The sequence below is a fragment of the Theropithecus gelada genome, chromosome 12 (genome assembly GCF_003255815.1).
Source record: "Theropithecus gelada isolate Dixy chromosome 12, Tgel_1.0, whole genome shotgun sequence".
NCBI lineage: Eukaryota > Metazoa > Chordata > Mammalia > Primates > Cercopithecidae > Theropithecus > Theropithecus gelada.
The window spans coordinates 55,342,997-55,365,305 of record NC_037680.1 but is presented as its reverse complement, the minus strand read 5'-3'; the positions used below and the strand labels follow the sequence as shown (position 1 = coordinate 55,365,305).

The window sequence follows — 22,309 nt, the reverse complement described above, 5'->3', positions numbered from 1 at the left end:
CATACTAGAATCTCTGGGACACAGCTAAGGCAGTGTTAAGAGGGAAATTCATAGCACTAAATGCCCAACATTTAGTGTTCTCCCCTAAATGTCTTTCTAACATCAAAAAGTTAGAAAGATCTCGAACTAACAACCTATCATCTCAACAGAAAGAATTAGAGAAAAGAACAAATCAACCCTAAAGCTAACAGAAGACAAGAAGTAACCCAAATCAGAGCTGAACTGAAAGAAATGAAGACATGAAAAAACATTCAAGAGATCAATGAATCCAGAAGTTGTTTTTTTAAAAAACTTAGTAAGATAGATTGACTGCCAGCTAGAGTAATAAAGGAGAAAAGAGAGAAGATCCAAATAAACATCATTTGAAATAATGAAGGGAATGTTACCACTGACCCCACAGAAATAAAAATCACCATCAGGAGCTACAACGAACACCTTGATACAGACCTAAAAAAATTCCTAGACACATATACCTCCCAAGACTGAATCATGAAGAAATTGAACATCAGAACAGACCAATAATGAACTCCAAAATTGAATAAATAATAAATAGCCTATCAACAACAACAAAAAAAGGCTAAGACCAGATAGATTCATAGCCAAATTCCACCAGAGGTTCAAAGAAGAGCTAGAACCATTCCTCCAACAACTACTCCCAAAAATTGAGGAGGAGGGACTCCTCCCCAACTCATTCTATGAGGCCAAAACCTGGCAGAGACACAACAAAAAATGAAAACCAGGTCAATATCCTTGATGAATATTGATGCAGAAATCCTCAACAAAACACTTACACACCAAATTGAGCAGCACATCAAAAAGCTAATCCACCACAATCAAGTAGGCTTCATCCCTGGGATGCAAGGTTGGTTCAACATATGCAAATCAGTAATTGTGATTCATCACATAAACAGAACTAAATTAAGCACCGCTTCATTTTAAAAATCTTCAATAAACTAGATATTGAAGGAACATACCTCCAAATAATAAGAGGCATCTATGACAAACCCACAGCCAACATTATACTGAAAGGGCAAATGCTGGAAGCCTGGCACAAGACAAGGATGCCCTCTTTCACCACTCTTATTCAACATAGTATTGGAAATCCTAGCCAGAGCAATCAGGCAAGAGAAAGAAATAAAGTGCATCCAAGTTGGAAGAGAGGAAGTCAAACTCTCTCTTTATGCAGATGACATGATTCTATATCTAGAAAACCCCATAGTCTTGGTCAAAAGCTCCTTCAGCTGATAACTTCAGCAAAGTTTCAGGATACAAAATCAATGTACAGAAATAATTAGCATTCCTACACACCAACAACAGCCACGCCAAGAGCCAAATCAGAAAGGCAATCCCATTCACAGTTGTTGCAAAAAAAATTAAATTCCTAGCTAACCAGGGAGGTGAAAGATCTCTACAACGAGAATTAGAAAACGCTGCCCAAAGAATTCACAGATGACACAAACAAATGGAAACACATTCCATACTCATGGATAGGAAGAATGAATATCATTAATATGGCCATACTGCACAAAGCAATTTACAGATTCAACCCTATTCTTATCAAAATATCAATGACATTCTTCACAGAAGTAGAAAAACCTATTTTAAAATTCATATAAGATCAAAAAGAGCCCAAATAGCCAAGGCAATCCTAAACTAAAAGAACAAAGCTGGAAGCATTATGTTACCAAACTTCAAACTATACTACAGGGCCACAGTAACCAAAACAGCATGGTACTAGTACAAAAACAGGTACATAGACCAAGGAAACAGAATAGGGAAGCCAGAAATAAGGCCACAAACCTATGACCACCTGATCTTCAAAAAAGCTGACAAAAACAAGTGATAGGGTAAAGACTCCTTATTTAATAAATACTGGAATAATTGACTAGCCATATGCAGAAGATTAAAGGTGGACCCTTCCTTACACCATATGCAAAACTCAACTCAAGATAGGCTGATTAAGGACTTAAATGTAAAACCCAAAACTATAAAAACCCTGGAAGACAACTTAGGCAATATTGTCCTAGACACAGGAATAGGCAAAGACTTCATGACAAAGACACCCAAAACTATTGTAACAAAGCAAAAATTGACAAGTGGGATCTCATTAAACTAAAGAGCTTCTGCACAGCAAAATAAACTATCAACAGAGTAAACAGACAACCTACAGAATGGGAGAAAATATTTATAAACTATGCATCTGACAAAGGTCTAATATCCAGCATCTATAAGGAACTTAAACAAATGTACAAGAGAAAAACAAACCACTCCATTAAAAAGTGGGCAAAGGACATCAACAGACCTTCTCAAAAGAAGACATATGTGTAGCCTGAAAAAAAAGCTCAATATTACTGATTATTAGAGATTATTAGCCTGAAAAAAAGCTCAATATTACTGATTATTAGACAAATGCAAATTGAAACCACAATGAGATACCATCTCACACCAATCTGAATGGCAAAGTCAAAAAATAACAGATGCTGGTGAAGTTGTGGAGCAAAGGGAACACTTAACACGGTTGATGGGAATGTGTAAATCACAGTATGGAGACTCCTCAAAGCTAAAAGCAGAACTACCATTCAACCCAGCAATCTCATTACTGGGCATATACCCAGATGAATAGAAATCATTCTACCATAAAGACATATGCATGTCAATGTTCATTGTAGCACTATTCACAACAGTGAAGACATAAAATTATCCTAAATGCCCATCAATGACAGATTGGATAAAGAAAATTTGGTACATATACACCATGGAATACTATGCAGCCATAAAAAAGAATGAGATCATGTCTTTTGCATGAACATGGATGGAGCTGGAGGCTATTATCCTTAGCAAACTAATGCAGTAACAGAAAACAAAATATTGCGTGTTTTCACATATAAATGAGAGTCAAATGATGAGCACTTATGAATACAATGAAGAAAACAGCTGACACTGGGGTCTTCTTGAGGGTGGAGGATGGGGGAAGTGAGAGGATCAGAAAAGATAACTACTGGGGACTGGGCTTAATACCAGGGTGATGAAATAATCTGTAAAACAAACCCCGTGACACGAGTTCACCTATGTAACAAACCTTCACTGTATCCCTGAACATAAAATAAAAGTTAAAAAAAAAGATAATGTTTGTGAACACATCCATGTTTTAGTAGTGGCTCCAAAAATATTGTTTGGTTTCCTTTCCCATCCATAGTGTAAACTTCCAAATAGTTTTTATCTGTGGTTTTTCAACAATCTAATTTCTTGTTCATGGAAAAGAAATTCAATTTTATATGTCCTTAAGTAGTAAGCAGCATATTACATTTTGGACTTTTGTTTGGGTGTGGATATGAGGCACAGAATAGGAAATGTTCCTTTCAAAGAAGATTTAACATAGAAATAAGGCATCAAGCTGAGGATTCATCAGTGAAGCTCCTATAAATAATCTGGTAACACAGAGAAAGCAGGTGTTCTCTGCTACCCACAGCTAAATTCAACAGCAGGAAGCTGGTGTATATGGCTTGTTAGTCTACTCAGTGAGTTCTTTCTAAGTAAACTTTGAAAATGTCTCTATCATTTCTTACTGGAATACATTCAGAACAAGAAATACAGCAACTTTCATAGCTCTTAATAAGTGTGATACTTTATTCAGAACATATTGAAATAAATGAACTAAAGGATTTTTAAATATGACCTTTGACTGTGGGTAATTGTTTTAAATTATACTTTCTTTACCAAATATGAAAATTCTTTTTTTCTTTTACATGTGTAAGAGACAAAGAAATAGCAGATATGGATAATTATAAACTGTCCTTTGGTTTAAAACCTTAAATACTCTTAAATTGTATTATAAATCACCTTGATGCTCCAAAGCTTGAATTGAACCTTTGAAACTCAGAATTTGTTGTAGGATGTATTAAAATACTATGCAAACAAATACTTGCTAATTATTTTTTTTTGAGGGGGTATGATCAGTCCTTCTCTTACACATCAGAAATAATGTTCATATAATAGAACTCCCTTCATGAACCAATCTGTACTTCTATAGCTTCAACCCTTGGTTAAGTTCAGGCCCTTTCTAGTTTGTGCCATGGGGGAATGTGTGGATTAGTGCTTCTCAACTCTGGCTGCACACTGGAGTCACCTAGAGGATGTTGAAAAAATACTGATGTCTGCATCTCATTCCCAGAGATTCTATGTAGGTTTTGGTGGGCATCTGGCTTGAAAAAAATAATATTAATGTTAAAATGTCGGAGTTTCTGTTAAAAAAGAAATCTAGACTTCCTGTTTTTTTAAAAAAACTGGAAGATCTGGCATTATCAGCTCATCTTCCCACATAGACATAGTGACTCCTGGCTGGAGCCCAGTAATACCTGTTTCTTTTAGAAAAGGTATGTGCACATCAGTCTGCCACAGTCCTTAGTTTGCCACTATTCCTCATGACCTACCTCCCCTTTTAGCCTTGCTTCACTCATTCACATGATGTGCCTGGCTGCTGTAAACATTTGGATTCGAGACCAGATGGGCAATTAAATATCATCAAAGCAAAGTATAGCTTAAACTGATTTGCATTTTGGGAGATTACCTTGGAAACAATGTGAACGACAGTAATGGGAGGGAGATAGAAGACAGAAAATCACTTAAGAAACTACTGTGGTTTGAATGGGAGTGACTTCAGGAAGGGCATGATCTCTTTCGAGATGGAGGTTATTAATCTCCATCTTTAAGGCTTAAATGAAACTTATATAGCCTTGTTATTCAAGGTGTGACTCCCAGAGAGCAACAGCAGCGTCAGAGAGTTGTTAGAGATTTAGAATCTCAAATCCACCCATCACACTTATGGCATGAGACTGTGTTTTAACAAATTCCCCAAGAGGATTTGTATTCATGCTAAAATTTAAGAGGCACCAACTTAGACGTTTCGCCCATATGTTTCATGTATGTTCATGTTCCTCTTAATTTTTATAGATGACTTATATTGTTGTCTTTTATTATGACATATATGGTTTATGAAGTTCTTGATTAATAATTTTTAAAGTTCTGGGAGAGAAGCAAAACTGAAAATTGTGTATAGAAACATCATCTTCAATGTTTTAATATAGCAGCATTCACATATCTCAGCTTCAAGATTAAAACCATCTTCCACGATTCATCATCTAATCCGATTTTCCAAGTCATTGAAAATATTTTCTAGTAATTATTGAGTGATTTCATAAATTGGATTTGTGATCTTGGCCCCAAGTTCCTTCAAATAATATTATTTGGAGATCTTCAGAAAATATCAATGCTTAGGTGCTTAGGTCCCACAGAAACTTTAGTCAAAGGGAAGAGTTCAGTTTAAAGTTAAAAAATATTTATAAATATAGGATAAGGAAGTAAAGCAGAATATCCCGCAAGCTTATTTAAGTAATTTAAATGCGTAATTATCATCAATAGAGCCAATGCAAGAAAGTGACTCTTTCAAAATATGTTTATTGTTTTATTTTTCTGATTACACAGTACCTTCTCATCTTAGAAAAAATAGAAATGACATAAAACTAAACAAAAGAAAATGAAAATCACACTGTATGTGGGTGTATATGGAAATAGGAAGGAAATATAAAACATTTACATATGAGTGTTCCAAAACTGGGTATTATATGCACGTATATACTATATATTTTGTGTATACATATATGTATGTATACACAAAAAATTGTATGTGTTGTTTTACAATGTGATGCTTTTTCCAATTAACATTATCTCATAAGCATTTCCTCATTTTAACACATATTTTAAATGTGTTTTCTAAGGATTACATGTTACCAAACCGTGTAGATATACATTATGTGAAGTGGCAACATATAGCATCTTAGACTACTTAGCGGAGAGTGAATGGGATGCTCCCAGGCAGCATACAGCATGGCAGCACTCAGGCAAGGGAACTGGAGTTAAATTTGAGCATCTCTGCTTACTTCTGATATAATCTTGGGCAAATTTTTTGTGTATTTGGGCCTAAGTTCCAGTCCCTTTTTGTGAAAGGGGGTAACAGTTGTACCTAATTTACAGTTTGTTGTGAAGATTAAATGTGGTCGTTTATAACAGTTTTGTGTGTGTGGTTTTTTGTTTTTTTGTTTGTTTGTTTGTTTGTTTTTTGGTTTTGTTTTTTTGAGACTGAGTCTTACTTTGTCACCCAGGCTGGAGTGCAGTGGCATGATCTTGGCTTATTCAGGCTCCACCTTCCAGGTTCAAGCAATTCTCTTGCCTCAGCCTCTTGAGTAGCTGGGATTACAGGCATGCGCAACCATGCCCCGGTTGATTTTCTTATTTTTAGTAGAGACAGGGTTTCATCATGTTGGCCAGGCTGGTCTCGAACTCCTCACCTCAAGTGACCTGCCCTCCTCAGCCTCCCATAGTGCAGGGATTACAGGTGTGAGTCACCACACCTGGCCATATGTAACTGTTCTTAGCACAATGCCTGGCACAACAGAAACACAACATAATATGGGCTTTAAGAAAATAATGGTAAAGTAAATATTACATAAAATTTATCATTAGTGACATTTAGTAAATTAGACAGTATTGTATAACTATCATGGCTACCTAGTTCAGAATATTTTCATAATTCCAAAAAGAAACACCATAACCATTAAGCAGTCAATCTTCATTCCTGTCTCCCCTCAGCCCCTGACAACAACTAATCTGCTTTCTGTGTCCATGTATTTACCTATTCTGGAAATACCATTAAATAAAATAATAGTTAATGGCTTTTTGTGTCTGAATTCTTTCACTTTGCATGTTTTTCAGGTCTATCCATGTTGCAGCATGTATTAACACTTCCTTTTTATACTGAATAATATTCCATTGCATGGATGTACCATCTTTCATTTATCCATACATCAGTTGATAGACATTTGGGTTGTTTTCACCTTTTGTCTAGTGTTAATAGTGCTGCTATGAACATTCATGTATATGTATATTTTTGAATACCTCTTTTCAATTCTTTTGGGTAATACCTAGGAGTAGAATTGCTAGATCGTGTGGAGTTTCTATGCTTAACTTACGAGAAATTACTATGCTATTTTTCCATAGCAGCTACTCTGTTTTATATTTCTACCAGAAAGGTAGAAGATTCCAATTTCTCTAAATCCTCTCCAGCACTTGTTTTCTTTCATTTTGTTTGATTTTTATAGTCATCTTAGTCTGCATCAAGTGCTAGTTCATTGTGATTCTTATTTGTATTTCCCTAATAACTAATGATGTTGCAGATCTTTTCATTTACTGACTGGCCATTTGTATATCTTCCTTAAAAAAAAAAGTCTATTCAAGCCCTTTGACCAAAATGTTCTTTGCTAAGTAAAAGTTTTAATTTTGATAAAGTTTATCTATCTTAATTTTTTTGGTTATGTTTTTGGTGTCATGTCTAAGAAACCATCACTAAATCCAAAGTTATGAAAATTTATCCCTTATGTTTTCTTATAAAAATTTGATGGCTTTAGTGTATATATTTAGATCTTTGTTCCATTTTGAGTTAATTTTTTGTATGTTGTGAGGTAAGGGTCTAACTTCATTAGTTTGCATGTGGATATTCAATTGTCCCTGCAAGATTTGTTGGAAAAAAATATTCTTTCTCTGTCGAATGACTTTGGCACACTCACTGAAAATTAATTGACCACAGATGTGTGGGTTTATTTCTGGGCTCTTCTATTCTGTAAATCTATATGTCTATCTTCATGCCAGTTTGCCACACTGCTTTGATTACTGTAGGATTGTAGTAAGTTTTAAAATCTGGAAGGGTAAGTTCTCTAATATTCTTCTTATTTATCAAGATTGTTTTGGCTATTCAGGATCCTTTGCAATTCCACATTAATATTAGGATCAGCATTTCCATTTCTTCAAAAAAGGCCAGTGAGATTCTCATAGGGATTGCATTGTATCCCTAGAATACTCTGGGGAGTATTGCCATCTTAACATTAAATTCTCCAATTCATGATCATGTGATATCTTGTCATTTATTTAGGTTTTTCATTTTTTAACAGTGTTTTGTAATTTTCCTTGTATAAGTTTCCAATCTCCTTGATTAAATTTATTCCTAGGTATTTTACATTTTTTTGATGCTACTGTGAATGAAATCATTTTCTTAATTTCCTTTTCAGTTTGTTCAATGCTATTCTATAGAAACACAAGTGATTTTTTTTGAGTGTTGGTTTTATACTCTCCAACTCTACTGACTTAATTTATTTGCTTTAATTTTTAAAAATTATCCCTTAGAGTTCTCAGCATGTAAGATCATATCATCTGCAAGTTTCCCCTTCCATATTCTTTGTTCATTTGTGTTTTGATCATCTGTCTAGTTGTAAGAAGCTGCTATTTCAGTGTATTCTAGACCAGAGCTTCTCAAACTATAGTGTACTCATGAATTACCCATGTATTTTAAAAGGCAGATTCTGATTCATCAGGTTTAGAGTGGGACCTTAGTATCTACGTTACTAACAAGCTGCAGGGTAATGATGCTGCGGGTCTCGGGGCTGCCTTTTGAATAACAAAGGTTATAAGGGAAATAACTGCACAATGAAAGAGAGTATAAGTGATAGAGTCAGAATACTGGGTCATTGTTAAAACTCAGAAGATATAAGTCAAAATAAATCTTTGAGTCTCTTAAGGTGTGGACATGCTTGCCCAAGCTTACAACTTAATTTTTGTTGTTGTTTTTATTTAGTCCTAGATACATTACTCAGGTAATTGAAGATCAAAAGATAAGTATTTAAATGTTCTGATTGTTCATTTTCAAAAATACAAATATTTCCTCAGAAGTAGCCCTTATATTTATATTTATATTATACTTATATTTAGTAACAAAGGAGCTACTTATATGTCTCATGGGTAGTTAAAGAGGTATGTAGCCATATCCAGAGTTTGCATAATCATAGTGTCCAGGATATCCAAATATTTTCCAAGTGTATCACAGGCATTGTTGAACAATTTTCTTCTCATTGCTGCATTTATTAACCTGTATAAAGAAGCTGACTCTTCTGCTATTTGAACTTTGATTATCTCCCCAAATTCCTTCACCAAAGGTATGTGAAAAAATTGTAAAATCACTATAAAATATATTGCTTCAATAAATCAGCTCACATATCTGATGATTACAAAGAAAATCAATACAATGAAAGACAGTCTGTTTTTATAATGTTTCATCTAATTTAAAAAATAAAGTGGGGTCTGAATCTGAAATGTCTCAAGGCAGAAATTAGTGAGTTCTCCAAAGAGTAAGACACCTGCAGCAGAGCATTTCAATTCCTCTGTCTTCATTTTAGTGAATAATTTGTTTTACTCGTCTGATTCTTTAATGAACTTTCCAATTAAAAGCAGATGTCATTTTTCACAGAACATAAATTAGAAATCATTTTATTACTAACAGGCAAAATATATACAAATAGTATTGAATTTGCCAGCAAGCACTGGGAATGTCCACACAATGATGGGATTTTCACATTGGTGACCCTATTCTAGCCTTAACTTGCAGCTCAATTTAAAGCTTAGTGAACCCTATGTTTTAATTTCCAAGGGAAAGTTGAATTTAGAAAGTCCCTCCGAAATATTCATGCCCATCTAAGAAAGGGCTGAGTTAAGAAAGCAAATAAAGAACATTGTACTCTATGATCTATGATCATGAGGTTTAAAACTACCTGCTGTTATTTTGCTTACAGAATCTTTACCAGCTCGTTAAGTTTAAATGCTTAGAAAATCATTTTTAGTTTTGACTTTTACAAAAATTCCTCATACATCTTTTTTGGTTTTTTTCCTGGCATTTGTCAGCCCTTAAATAAAATGTCCCAGAAAGCATGGCTTTTTACAGTTAATACTATTATATTGCATGGTATTTTGCTATCATGATAATAATAGTGAAATTGAATATACTTTAAGTGAACACCTGAGAGGACTTCTTATACCTTAACACAGTCATTCCCTGAACCGCCTACAACCTTCCTGTGCTAATTTAGCCATTTAGTGACTTATTTAATGCCCTAGCCTTTGCCCGCCTTTGCTTTCCTTGACTTTTTTTTACTCCAAAGACCTATTTTCAGCTAGCTTCAGCTTCCCACTACTGTGGCCACAACACTTTGTTTTATAGCATCACCCAAAACTGCTCTCATCACCACCTCCGTGCCTTCTTTCTTTTCCTGGTCTCTGTCCTTGTGCTACTCAGCATGTACTACTCAATCACGCAGTTTCTCTGTTTCTTCCTAATTCTGAAACAATTAGCATAATTATTCTGATCGTAATTTATCTGTTACCAGTTAGCCTTTCAAATCCCTTTATTTATCATCTGTTAATTCCCTGCTCCATACCCCTTAACAACTAGTCCAAAACCTTCGTGCTTTTTTAAAATGCTCAACTATCATGGAGCCAGGCTTTAACTAACCTCAAAGTCACTTAGTCCCACAGAGTGGAATTGCTTGTTCTTTTCTTCTCTGCCCAAACTTTTTGTCTCTTCCTTGCTTCTCTCTTTTACTTCTTTCCCCTCATTTCCAGGAGAAATGGATCCTATTCTAAATCCCACTGGTTCTATCTCCTATTCACTTTATATCTCTTTTCATTCTTAGTATCTCATTTTTCTGTCACCCTTCACTCCCCACCCCACCTCCACTCCTTTTTTTGCCTAGATAACTCCCACAGCTTGTTTGAGGTCTCAGCTCAGATATCGCTTCCTATAGGAAACTCTTATTAATTCTCTGGAAACCATTAGCTCCATTTCTCCATGATCCAGAATCGTCCTCCACATTTTCTCCACACCGACCCCCTTGCTTCAGTGCTCTAGCTCAGGCTGTCTCCCCTGCTTGGGACATGGTGAGTCATCCTTGCCCTCTCCCAAGACCCACCCCTACGCTCACCAGGTGAAATTCCTGTGCGTGTTTAAGACCCAATAAGATGGCTTCTCAGATACCCCAAAGCAGAAACTGATTTCACTTTCTGCTACACACTTGTTTTGTTTTCCATTTGAGCTTGTGTTCATAAAAGGTGCTGAATAATGCTTTTTAGATGGTTCCACATTCAGTGTAGGAGAGTTATGGAATGCCCATCCCGGTATCATTTGTGGCTGGTTCACAGATTATTGACTATGGAATGAGAGTCCTGTGCATATACTTAGTGGTGAACTGAAACCCAGAGCCTGCAAAAAGATGAGTTGAAGAAATTCTAGCTTTCAGTGGATTTTGTTAGAAGACAAGTGATTTCTTCCATACCATTAGAGGTAAGGATTTTTTCCTATAATAGAATACATAGCTATTATAAATATAGTTACAAAAATTTTACAAGGAAGGTAAAAATAACCACATGGGCATATAGACAATTTTGGAATAAAGAAAACCTGATCATATTTTTTTTTACCTTTTCTTAGCTTTTTTTCTTTAAAGTGACACATAATAATTGTATATATTTGTGGGGTACATAGTGATGTTTCAATACATATAACATATGTATGTATATCAGATTGGGCTAATTACCAAATCCATCATCTCGCACATTTATCATTTCTCTGTGTTGGGAACATCCAATATCCTTTCTTCTAGCTATCTGAAAATATATATTATGGTCATCCTACAGTGTTATAGAACATTAGAACTTATTCTTTATATCCAGCTGTAATTTTGAATCCTTCCCCTTTTAAATCAGTGGTGCCTTTGTTGAGACAATGATGTCAATGAAGAAAGTAGGAAGAAATGCGTCAGTTTCATCTTTCTGAATTAAGACTAATGATATCCAATATTGCACAGGGCTGTTTAAACTCCTGATGGATTAGTGTAACAGTCATTCAAGGAGTCTAAGGGTGAGGATTTTGTTTATTTGTCATTGTATCTTCCACAGGCTAGCTCAATACTTATTGACTGAATGAAGTAATGTGTAAAACTAAAGTTAAATTTTAGATTTAGAAGTCGTTAATACAATAATGTAATTTTCAGAGTCAAGTTAGTTGAAAGTTTTAGGTTTAAACTACTATTCTTATAGAATCTATCTTCCAATTATCAGCATAATTATATATCAATTATTCTAAGTCAAATGTTACCTATTCATTAAATACCTTAGAATATTCTGTATCAGTGGTTCCAAAATTTGTCTGATTGTGTCATTTCCTTGTCCCTGACTGCAAATAAAATGCTTCAGATTTTTTTTTAAATCCTTATTTTTTTCACCCTACCAATATAAATTATGATTCAGTGGATAGGGGGTGAGCCTGGAAATACGTGTTTTTAAAACTTTCCCAAGAGATACTAACAGCCAATCAGATTTAAGAGGCTTTTTTAAAAAGTCTGTATTTGAGGTTTATTGTAGACAAAACATAAACAGACCCTCCCTTCTATAAAGTTAGCCTATTTCATTTAGGGAAATCACCACACAATCTAATAATTTCCCCTGTAGCTGAATTATGTGTGTTGAGATCCTGAAAATATCTCCAATGGATTGTGTAGACAATGAAAAAGTAAGTCCTCTGAGGACATTAAGATAAACTGGGACCATATGGTCAGCCCATGACACAATCTGATTGTAGGCAAATTGTGTTAGATGCAAGTATTTTGGCCAGCTAGACTTTTATTAAATTTAATTTAAAATAGAAACACCAACCAGGCTCTCTTACTTAACTAGAAGAAAATGTGATTAATAGGAACAAGAAATCTAAGAAAAACAGGGGCGAGACACTAAAGAAGAAAATGGTTCTTGGAATACACAAATCTTGGGAATATTTTCCCCAGAATTCCCTTGTAATTAAATTTTCATCTATGTTGAACCAAGGAAGAAAGAATAAATGCATTTGTGCTCCAATGACTATTTTGAAGATTTGTTTATGAGCATAGTGTGTTGTGATTTCATTTTATTTTCAAATTTTATTTTGCCACATAGCCATTTGCTTCAGTATGTATTAGCAACAAGCACCCTGCTTCATGCTGCTAAAGTGCTGCTGAGTGGAATCATTCAGTGGCCAAACACTGAAGAGAATAAGGGAAACAAGAGACTTCCAAGTCATGGGCTATTTTCCTGCAACTTAAAAAATATGTGAATGAACTAAAACAAAGTAACTAAATCTCTAAAATATGCAAATGAACTAAGATAAGAAAGCAGCAACTAATAGTCAGAAATTAATTTGGTGATATCTGTCACTTCTATTACAGACTTGCAATTCCAATGCTGGTAAGGTTAATTTATGGATCAAACAGCCAGTATCACACAGTTTGGGAGGGCATAAAATCCAGGAACTTGAAGCACAGCTAATTTGTCACTGAATTAACAGATGAGTCACTAGGAAAGCAGAAATGTACAAACTGGTGGTGACTGTCATTGCACTGCAGTAAAAATAAGGCTCAAAAAAGCAAAATCTTCTTCCTGAAGCTGCTTGACAAGCTTGGATAAAAAGTGTACCTCTAGCTGGTGTTCTTTGCTCTTATCCACAAGCTCTCCCTGGTTCAATCGCAATGATTTTCACCGTATGTCTGGGAGGTGAAACAGCACACTTCTTTCATCTCTAGGTGAAATGCAAAATCACAGTCCTTCCTGTTTGCAATCTGTGCCTTTGCTGGACTGCATCATAGTGAGGGCAAAGTTCAAATGGCCTGTAGACACTGAACTCAGCAAGCATGGCAGACTGAGGCAAGACACTTCTCTCCAGAATGACCCTGACATTTGCACAGGTCAGCATAGAAATGCCCCTGAAGGGAGCATGAGGAGAAGAAACTGCCACCCAGTTTATAATCCAACTTGACATAATCAGAGAGTTTCAACTTCTAAAGGGCTCAATGCCACTCTTCGAAAGCATAAACATTTCTGTTAAAAACAAAAATCTTAAGCAGACGTTCAAATATTCTATGATTAAAATTGCCAGGTTCGTTTTACCATCTGCTAATGCAATCATGCAAAATTCTATGATTTTGTGTCAATGAGTTAATTCTAGTTGTTCCGAATGGAACTGTGGACTTGGGGGTTAAACAAAAACTAGGCTATATCTAATGAGATGGTCTAGGAATCAACCATGCTTTGGGAACTATGCATGAACTCAACACATGCTTCTGCCAGATTTGATTTTGGCCAGTAATCTCCACAGTTAATATTTTTTAGTACTTTTCAAATATATTCCCTATTGTTTTTTGGTCCACCTTTCCCCCACTTAAAACTTAAATTCTGAAGTCAAGCTTATAATGAAAACTTACCACTTGATGTTGAATGGTTAAAATCCCCTCATACACAGGGAAGTTTTTGTGTGAGCGAAAGCTTACTAAACATACTGTGGTTATCATTATTTTTTCATTTCAGTTGGAGCCCCTAACATTCTTACTTTTTGGATCTGCTTGCTGGATAATTGTTATGCCAAGTCATAACTTCATTTAAAGAGCTAAGCTAGGACTAGCAGTGGGGGGAAGGAAAGAAGAAATCTTTTTTGCCTTCTTGTCTATCAGCACTAATCCTCTGAAAAGTACCCTTTCAATCAACGGATCCAAGAGAAGCTCAATTGCCTCAGCAAATGGAATACTGAAAGGTACAGTTAAAAAGGTTCCTACTGTGAGTGAAAAATGAAAATAATGGTGTGACCTATGGAGACACTGCAAACCTGGGAACACACAGGGCCTCTTGTCTGTATCAGGTCCGAGATATGCAGGCATCTCTGTCAAATTAAAAAGCCAAGGAAGTGGACGGCTTTGGCTTCCTGCTGGTGGGGACAAGAACTGGAAATATTTTATTGCAAAGTGACTGAGACCCTGTTAGAAGTTTAACACTTAGCAGGCAGGCAGCAACCGCTTAGAGAAAACAGAACGAGATTTTCTCCATTGAGCTCCTCCAGCCTTGACAAGGGTGACAACTATATTTTTTAAATAGTGTGATGGATTCAAATGGCTCTGGAAAGTTTTATCTTAAAAATAAAATGGTGGAACTGTCCCCTGTGAAAAATGGCTGGGGAAATAAATACATTACCAGAATGGTATAGAAATGCATCAGAAACTGCCTATAGATTGCCCAAAGAAAACAGAACCAATTTTCCGAGAAGATTGAATAGAAATATTGAATGGACCCAGCTTCATTTAATACCCACAGAGTTCATGTGAAATGTAATTAGGAAGACTGGGGATGGAGAACAAAAAAAGATAAGAGACACAAAATGGACCTTTACAGCTTCTTTGGAAGGTCACGGTCCACTTTTTATAGCATGATGTCAAGCACAAGGTGAAAGTGGGTTTTCAAAGACTTGGCTCTACTCCAAAGGTCTCTCTTTAATGTTGCTTGCAAAATTTATACTGAAGGCAGATTTATGAACATTGTTGGAGAACAGGTATTCCTCCTCTTGTTCATAGAGAAGAGGTTTATTATTTTGGTCCAGTTGCTAAGCAAAACTAAGTCTGAGTTTGGGCTGTAAATTTTCAACTGTATCTATATTAGCTTTATGTTTATTCTGAAATGGCGAGCCTTCTGATTTCAAATCTGAGAATGCCAGGGTCATATAAGATTTTTATCACCTCCGAGGTCTCGTCCAGGCCATATGGAAGTTTTACCTAGGCAATTCCAAAATAATACGGCTAATCATTATTTGATGAGAAAAACAATGTATCAAGACTGAGAAGAGTCAAACTACCTGAGTTTCAAATTTGGCTTTTTCACTTACTAATCTTGACACCTTGGGCAAGTTGGTCATCTCCCTGAGCCCCAGATACTCCATCTGTAAAATGAAGATAATAACAGTTCCTACTTCATAGGGATATGATAAAAATTAAATGAGATAATGCATGTAAAGTGTTTAGCACACCACTAACATACAGGAAGAAAAATCAACCCTTACCGTCTTGCAGACAGTTAAGACAACATCCTAGAGCTTAGTGTTGTTAGACTGAGCACGCAATGGCTATATTTCATTTCTTCATATCCTAACTTCTGCATTTTCCTTGCCCCTATTTTTCTAGGCCCTCCCCAGTTTCTCCATATTTGTTAAGTAGTCTCCCCCTAATCAGCACAGAAGATTCTGATCAATGCCAAATCTTTTTAAAGAATTACCTGCTTTATTCTGCATCTTTACACATTAAGTATTTCTCCACCTGAGTTTGAGTATTAATGCCCCACAGATCTTAATAGACAGAAGAAGAAAGAATGGTACAAAGAGAGGAAATGAACTAACAGAGGAGCTGGAGAACAGAGACAAAGCAAAGAAAGAAACAGAAAGACTTGTGAGAGCTGGTGAACTCAGTTGGTGATTCAGCTGGTCTTAGCTACAGAACGTTTTCCCCCAACGTTGTTCCAACTGGAGCACTGGTCCCCTGAGATGACTAGCAAACAGTTTATTAATCAAAGAGAGTTTGTCCAAAATATTCCACACCACACTTTCCTCTAGGAGAGTCTCAATGCGTGTTAGTACAATAAAGATGCCAAGAAGTACTGCAGTAAAAAAACAAAAACAGAAACAAAAACCACACACACACACACACAAGCCATTTTACTTTGTTTCATCTCATAAGACTGATCAATACTTAACACTAATCAATAACATTTTGGGAAACATTTGACTACCATTATTTTACAACTGGGTTGCAGGAATACCCATAAATAAAGAACAAATTTTGGAGAATTAATGAACCAAAACTGATGGGCAGAAAAGTGGGACTAACATTTAGTGAGTGCCTATTATGTGTGCCAGAAATTGTACTGTTTTAAAAATATTTACTCATTCCCAGTAGGTTAAAGTAATGGTTTTTAAGTGGTAGGGTTGATAAAAGTGCTTTATGAAAGAACATCTTGGCACATATTAGTTTTCCTTACGTGGGGACACAATAGCTCTTTAAAAATGGAAAGATCTTGAGAACTCACGTAGCCCGTATCTGTGCTTAAGAGTGTTGCTTTTGCATGCACTGAGAAATTGCAGATTTTGGAGTCTATCCTCAGTTCCCTGGAAGGTAGCATGAGACAAAGACCTGTGAACTAGTCCTGGTACTGCCACTTACTGGATATGTAACCTTGAGTAGCATACTCTTCTGAACCTATGTCAATACTAGAAAAAATAATATCTAATTTAAGGGTTTTTGAGGATTATAGTCATAAGCCACAATTTTACATAACTGATACTTCAAATAATTCAAATTTCTTACTCTACGTTTTATATTCCTGTATTCATTGATCAAAATGTTTTTCTCTTGCACCTAAAACTATAACAGTTCCCATGGACACAAAATATGTGTACAATTTGTATCTTAACACCTGCTAATTGTTATTTAAAATACTACTGTATTGAGAGTGTGTGTGTGTGTGTGTGTGTGTGTCTGGAGTTCAGTGACATGATCACAGTTCACTGCAGCCTCGACTTCCTGGTCTCAAGCGATCCTCCCACCTCAGCCCCACCAAGTAGCTGAAACTACAAGCATGCGCCACTATGCCCATATGTCCACTATTTGTATTTTTTGTAGAGACAGAATTTTGCCATATTGCCCAGGCTGGTCTCAAATTCCTGGGCTCAAGTGATCTGCTTGCCTTGGCCTCCCAAAGTGCTGGGATTACAGGCGACCGCACAAACCATTTTATTCTTTCTTTATATTCCCCAAGGCATCTGTCTTAGCATAGTGCTGGGTACATAGTAATACCATAGTAGTTACTTTGTGAAATGAATGAATGGAAAAATTAATGGCAAATTGCACTAAAATTGTACTTATTTTACACAGCGTAATATAACAAATGTAACTTAATAATAGGATACTTTGTACTGGTAGAACAAGGCAGGATGGAGTCAGACTGAGACTTCTGAAATCTTGTGCTAAATTTTCCACGCTTAACAAGTAGCCTATGCCTGTCACTCAACCTCAGCTTATGTGAATACCAGAAGATTCACTAACAAGACAGCCATGTTAGAGATAATCATTCTTTTATGACAGTGGGTCTGACTTCAGGACTTTTGCAAGAAACTTGAATTTCCCTTCAAATAAATTGAATGTAAATATGCTTGGTTTACTCCGACTCATATTTTAATTCTGTTTAATGTTTTTCCACCCTCATGCAACAAAAAGTAAAAAAGCTACCTCTTTTCATTTTCTGAAAGGTCTATATACCATTAAGAGTGAAGCCTTGAGAGGTGAAACTGATATCACGAAGGAGGAAATACAGAACAATAACAGCTATTCATTTTATGAAGGGTAACAGAACTTCATTTTATTAGGTTGGTGCAAAGGTAATTACTTTTAGTGGCAAAAACTGCAATTACCTTTGTACGAACCTAATAGCTCTACGTGTAGGCAGACACAAAAACAACAGTCATAAGACATGTGATTTCTCTTCATTTCTTGTACACATTTACCCACATTGACAGTGAGACTGAATTGTGGGAAAGATGTGTTTTTATACTTAAATGAATAAACATTGGACAAAACGAGTTCAAGATTTAAAACTGTTGTTCATTGTATAGGGGGTATATTTTTAGGTGGAGTTCATAGAAATGGAAGTGACCTGTATTCAGGTCAGCTGGGAGCTCTGCCAGTCACTCATCCCAACTTCCTACCTCTTTCTACTCTCCCGTTTTAGCCTCTTTCTGTGTCTTTTCCCCACTACATCTACATGACACTCAAACCTGTAGTGAAGCATTTACCACTACAGTATTTACTGCACTTTCATGATTTGAAAATCGAATGGCAGATTTCTGATATACTCAACATATCTAAATACTCTCTGAATCTTATCAGAAATTATAAAAAGGGGTGTCTCTGTCAGTTTGAGTTTCTATAACAAAGTAACATAGACTGAATGACTGGTCTACAATAGATATTTTTGTCTCATTGTCCTGGGTGTGGGAAGTTCCGGATCAGGGTACCAGCACGGTAGAGTTGTGGTGAAAACCCTCTTCTGGGTTGCAGGCTGCCAACTTACCGTATCCTCACATGGTGGAAGGGGCAAGGTAGCCCTCTCGGGCCTCTTTCATGAGGTCACTAATCTCCCAGAGCCCTACTTCCTAATGTCATCACCTTGGGGATTAGATTTCAGCAGAGGAATTTGCGGGGGACACAAGCATTCAGTCCATAACTGGGGAGATGTGTCAAATAAACTTAGTAAGAATGATCTGTTGCAGGAATGGAATTCTGCTGTTGAGAAGCTGAAGAGCGGGGCACTGAGAATTCTGCTGTCGAAGGAGTACGCGGAGAAAGAACACCTCCAGCTCTCTCACCAGAAACTGAGTCAGCTTCAAGAAGAATTTGGTCAACTCATGGTGGAAAGGAATACCTGGTTAAAGAAGGCAAATGAATTTTTTAACAGTGCTAACAAGGTCAGTGTGAGATCAAGTTGATAATTTTCGGTAATCAGGGAGGCCAGTAAAAGACCCATGACTTCAACCAGCTGGAGCACATCACAGAAGTCAAAACTCCCTGTAAAATTTCAAAACTGATAGCAGCAAAGAAGAGTTTTTACCATATATTCCTATTATGGCCATTATTTGGTTCTCAAAACTAGAAGACTGTTTTCACATGTAAAAGGTGACTTTAAAAACAGCAAACACCTCATGAGGGTTTTTTGGTTTTTTGTTTGGTTTGGTTGTTGGATGGTGTTTGTTGTTGTTTTGAGAAAGGGCCCGGCTCTGTCACCCTGGCTGGAGTGTAGTGGCGTGATCATAGCTTACTGCAGCCTCGACCTCCCAGACTCCAGTGATTCTCCCATCTCAGCCTCCCACGTAGCTGGAATCACAGGCACATGCCACCATGCCTCACTTTTTTCTTTTGTAGAGACAGGGTCTCACTATGTTGTGCAGGCTGTCCTCAAACTCCTGGGCTCAAGTGATCCTCCTACCTCGGCCTCCCAAAGTGCTGAAATTATAAGCGTGAGCCACCATGCCTAGCCTCATGAAGGTTTTACCTTACAGCTGCCACTGGTCTGTTTGGGGGGGACACTTGTGCCCACATTATTGTGTTTCCCATGGAGGAAGAGAATTATCATAAATATATCAAGGTTTAAAAATACCTTAAAATTTTTACTGAAAGCCCTCCTTTTTTTCATCCTCTTTTATTTATCAGGTAAAAAATATATGAATATTGCAAGTCTTTTTGCACATAAACCATAAGGCTAGAAACAGTGCCTTAGCCTGATTGTTCCACCTTGATCTTGCCATTTTAAGTCAGCCAGAGTGAAATCTGGCTGTGGACCATCTCCAGGTCTTCTTGAGTTGGAGAAGTGCTCTGCTTCTCCTCTCGGATTCATTGGACGTTCATTGCAGCAGCTGGTTCCTGCTAAGTGGCAGTGTTCACCTGTTCATATCACTTGAGTATGGCTCAGTATATGAGGCTGGGGATCTTATTTGAAATTTTTTTCTACCTTTTCCAATGTAATATACATCTTCAAATGGTGTTTTTGGAATTCTTTCATACCTTAAATTTCACTGATGTTTTCAAAACAGACAATGTGGCAGTAAACGAAAGAGGAAACCCTAGAAGCTAGGTACGTTGTGATCTAAAATCGTATCGTCAACACCCTGAATACAATGTCCTGTTGCATATCAAAATAGTGACTTAATTTTGAACTTCTTTACTAATAAAAACTTTCTGAAAAAAAAAATAGTAAAATTTCAAAACAGAAGTGCTAAATTGTGGTAAAATGTTAAAGAAAGATTGATTGTCAGATTATTTGTCATTTGGGATTTCTTTGTTTTAAGAGAGGAAACAGACATACCATATTACTGGAGCTATTGAACTAATTCGATGTTAAGTGCTAATTAAGTTTCTCCTCAGTAATTCTGTTTTTGAATAAGAGACTTTTAAATTTAAACTGCAGGTTCATTTTTCAAAATGAGTGGGTCATCTATAAGTCAGTTAATATTGTTTCTAAGGAAAACAGTTATCAAACATATTGCTATAAAACAATGCTTCCAGTTCAAACCCTGTAGTTTACAGCCTTGTAAAATGTAGTTTCTCTCTTTCATTCCCATTCTCTTCCTCTGGTTTTCTCTGCTCTCATTATTTTGTACCTTGCTGTTATATCTTTCTGGGTTTTAACAGAGAAGGAATATCCCCTCCAAAAGTCTTTTTTTTTTTAAAAAAAAAAAAAAAAAAAAAAAAGAAGAAGAAGAAGAAGAAGAGAGTGGTTACTTTCTCAGACTCATACAGTAATTCAGGTCAGACTGGAGAAGAGAATGTGTGTTTCTTAATCACAAAGACTTTTGATTTCTAGATTCCCCATTTTATCATTTGAAAGCCATGGCATGCTAACTATACAAATTATAATAAGCTCCACTGGGATTTATCCATACTATAGCAGGTTCTATAGCCAAGTGGCACTCAGAATAGTGTTAGAATCCTTTCTCCCTTTTCAAAGAATCAAGGAAATAATTTCTGACTCCAAATCTAAGAACTCAATGTGAAAGATAATGGATATTTCTACCTCAGCAAAAATAGAAGCTGGAGTTTGGAATGTAGATGTTTAATCATGACTGTTGAATGAATTTTTTACTGTGTTATTAAGTAAAATAACTACATTATTTATACTATATAATTAAATAAAATAAACGATGAAATTATGTAGTGTAAATCTACTTAAAGAAGAAAACTCTTCTCCTGGCTTATAAATGTTATTTTTTAAAATTTATATTGCAAAACCTCCAAATTTTACAAAAATTTGACCACTTTACCCAATTCTTAGCATGATACTTATAGCCCTAGTTTAAATAAAGAACTGAAGTTTTAAAATTAATATAATTTCAAAATCCCTTAAAATTTTTTTTCTAGAATAAAATTCTGTTGACACTAGTGAAAAGGTATGTTCAGTTTATATAATCAATTATCTCCGAAACACTGAATTTTCCTCTTGAAAATTCACTTTGTTGTGCCTTGAGTGCACTGGGGTTTCCTCATTGTGAACATTCCTGTTCTTAGATGAAGTCATGCTCTCAAGAACTGTGAGGGGTTTGAGATTTTACCCTCCGTTCCAGCTAACATGTTAACTTATCACAGTTTCATGGATGACTACAGAAGACACCTGACCTCTGGGTCAGAGGTGATTGATTATAGCAAAGCAGCAGCCAGAGTGTCAGCATACCACATCAATTCTCCCAGCTCCAGTTCCCCCTGAGTGATGCAGATGGGCCCTGATGGATGTATGCACCTGCAGCAGGTAGGGTCCAGGAGAGGAACCCTAAGCTTGGAGAATCTGTAGTTTTACAGCAAATAGGAAGCAAGTCTGCTCTTTGTCTTGGAGGGCAACATCACCTCAATCCTGAAGGTTGCTAGTTGCAGACCCAACACTGATAAATGGCCCAGATATAAAGGGGTCAGAGTCTTGTATTCTCGACCTACCTGTGAGATGTGTAGAAGCACAAGAGATCCATGAAGAACTTTCTCTCCCAGCACATGCAAAT

At 36.2% G+C, this 22,309-nt stretch overlaps 1 protein-coding gene across 1 annotated transcript in view; it reads left to right on the top strand.

Moving 5' to 3' along the window:
* Positions 1-22,309, top strand: part of CCDC141 (coiled-coil domain containing 141) — a 219,016-nt gene that overhangs the window by 105,284 nt on the left and 91,423 nt on the right. The window contains exon 7 of the mRNA XM_025404910.1: positions 19,040-19,234. Within this exon, the coding sequence (XP_025260695.1) occupies positions 19,040-19,234 (195 nt within the window). The remainder of the gene's footprint in view (positions 1-19,039; positions 19,235-22,309) is intronic.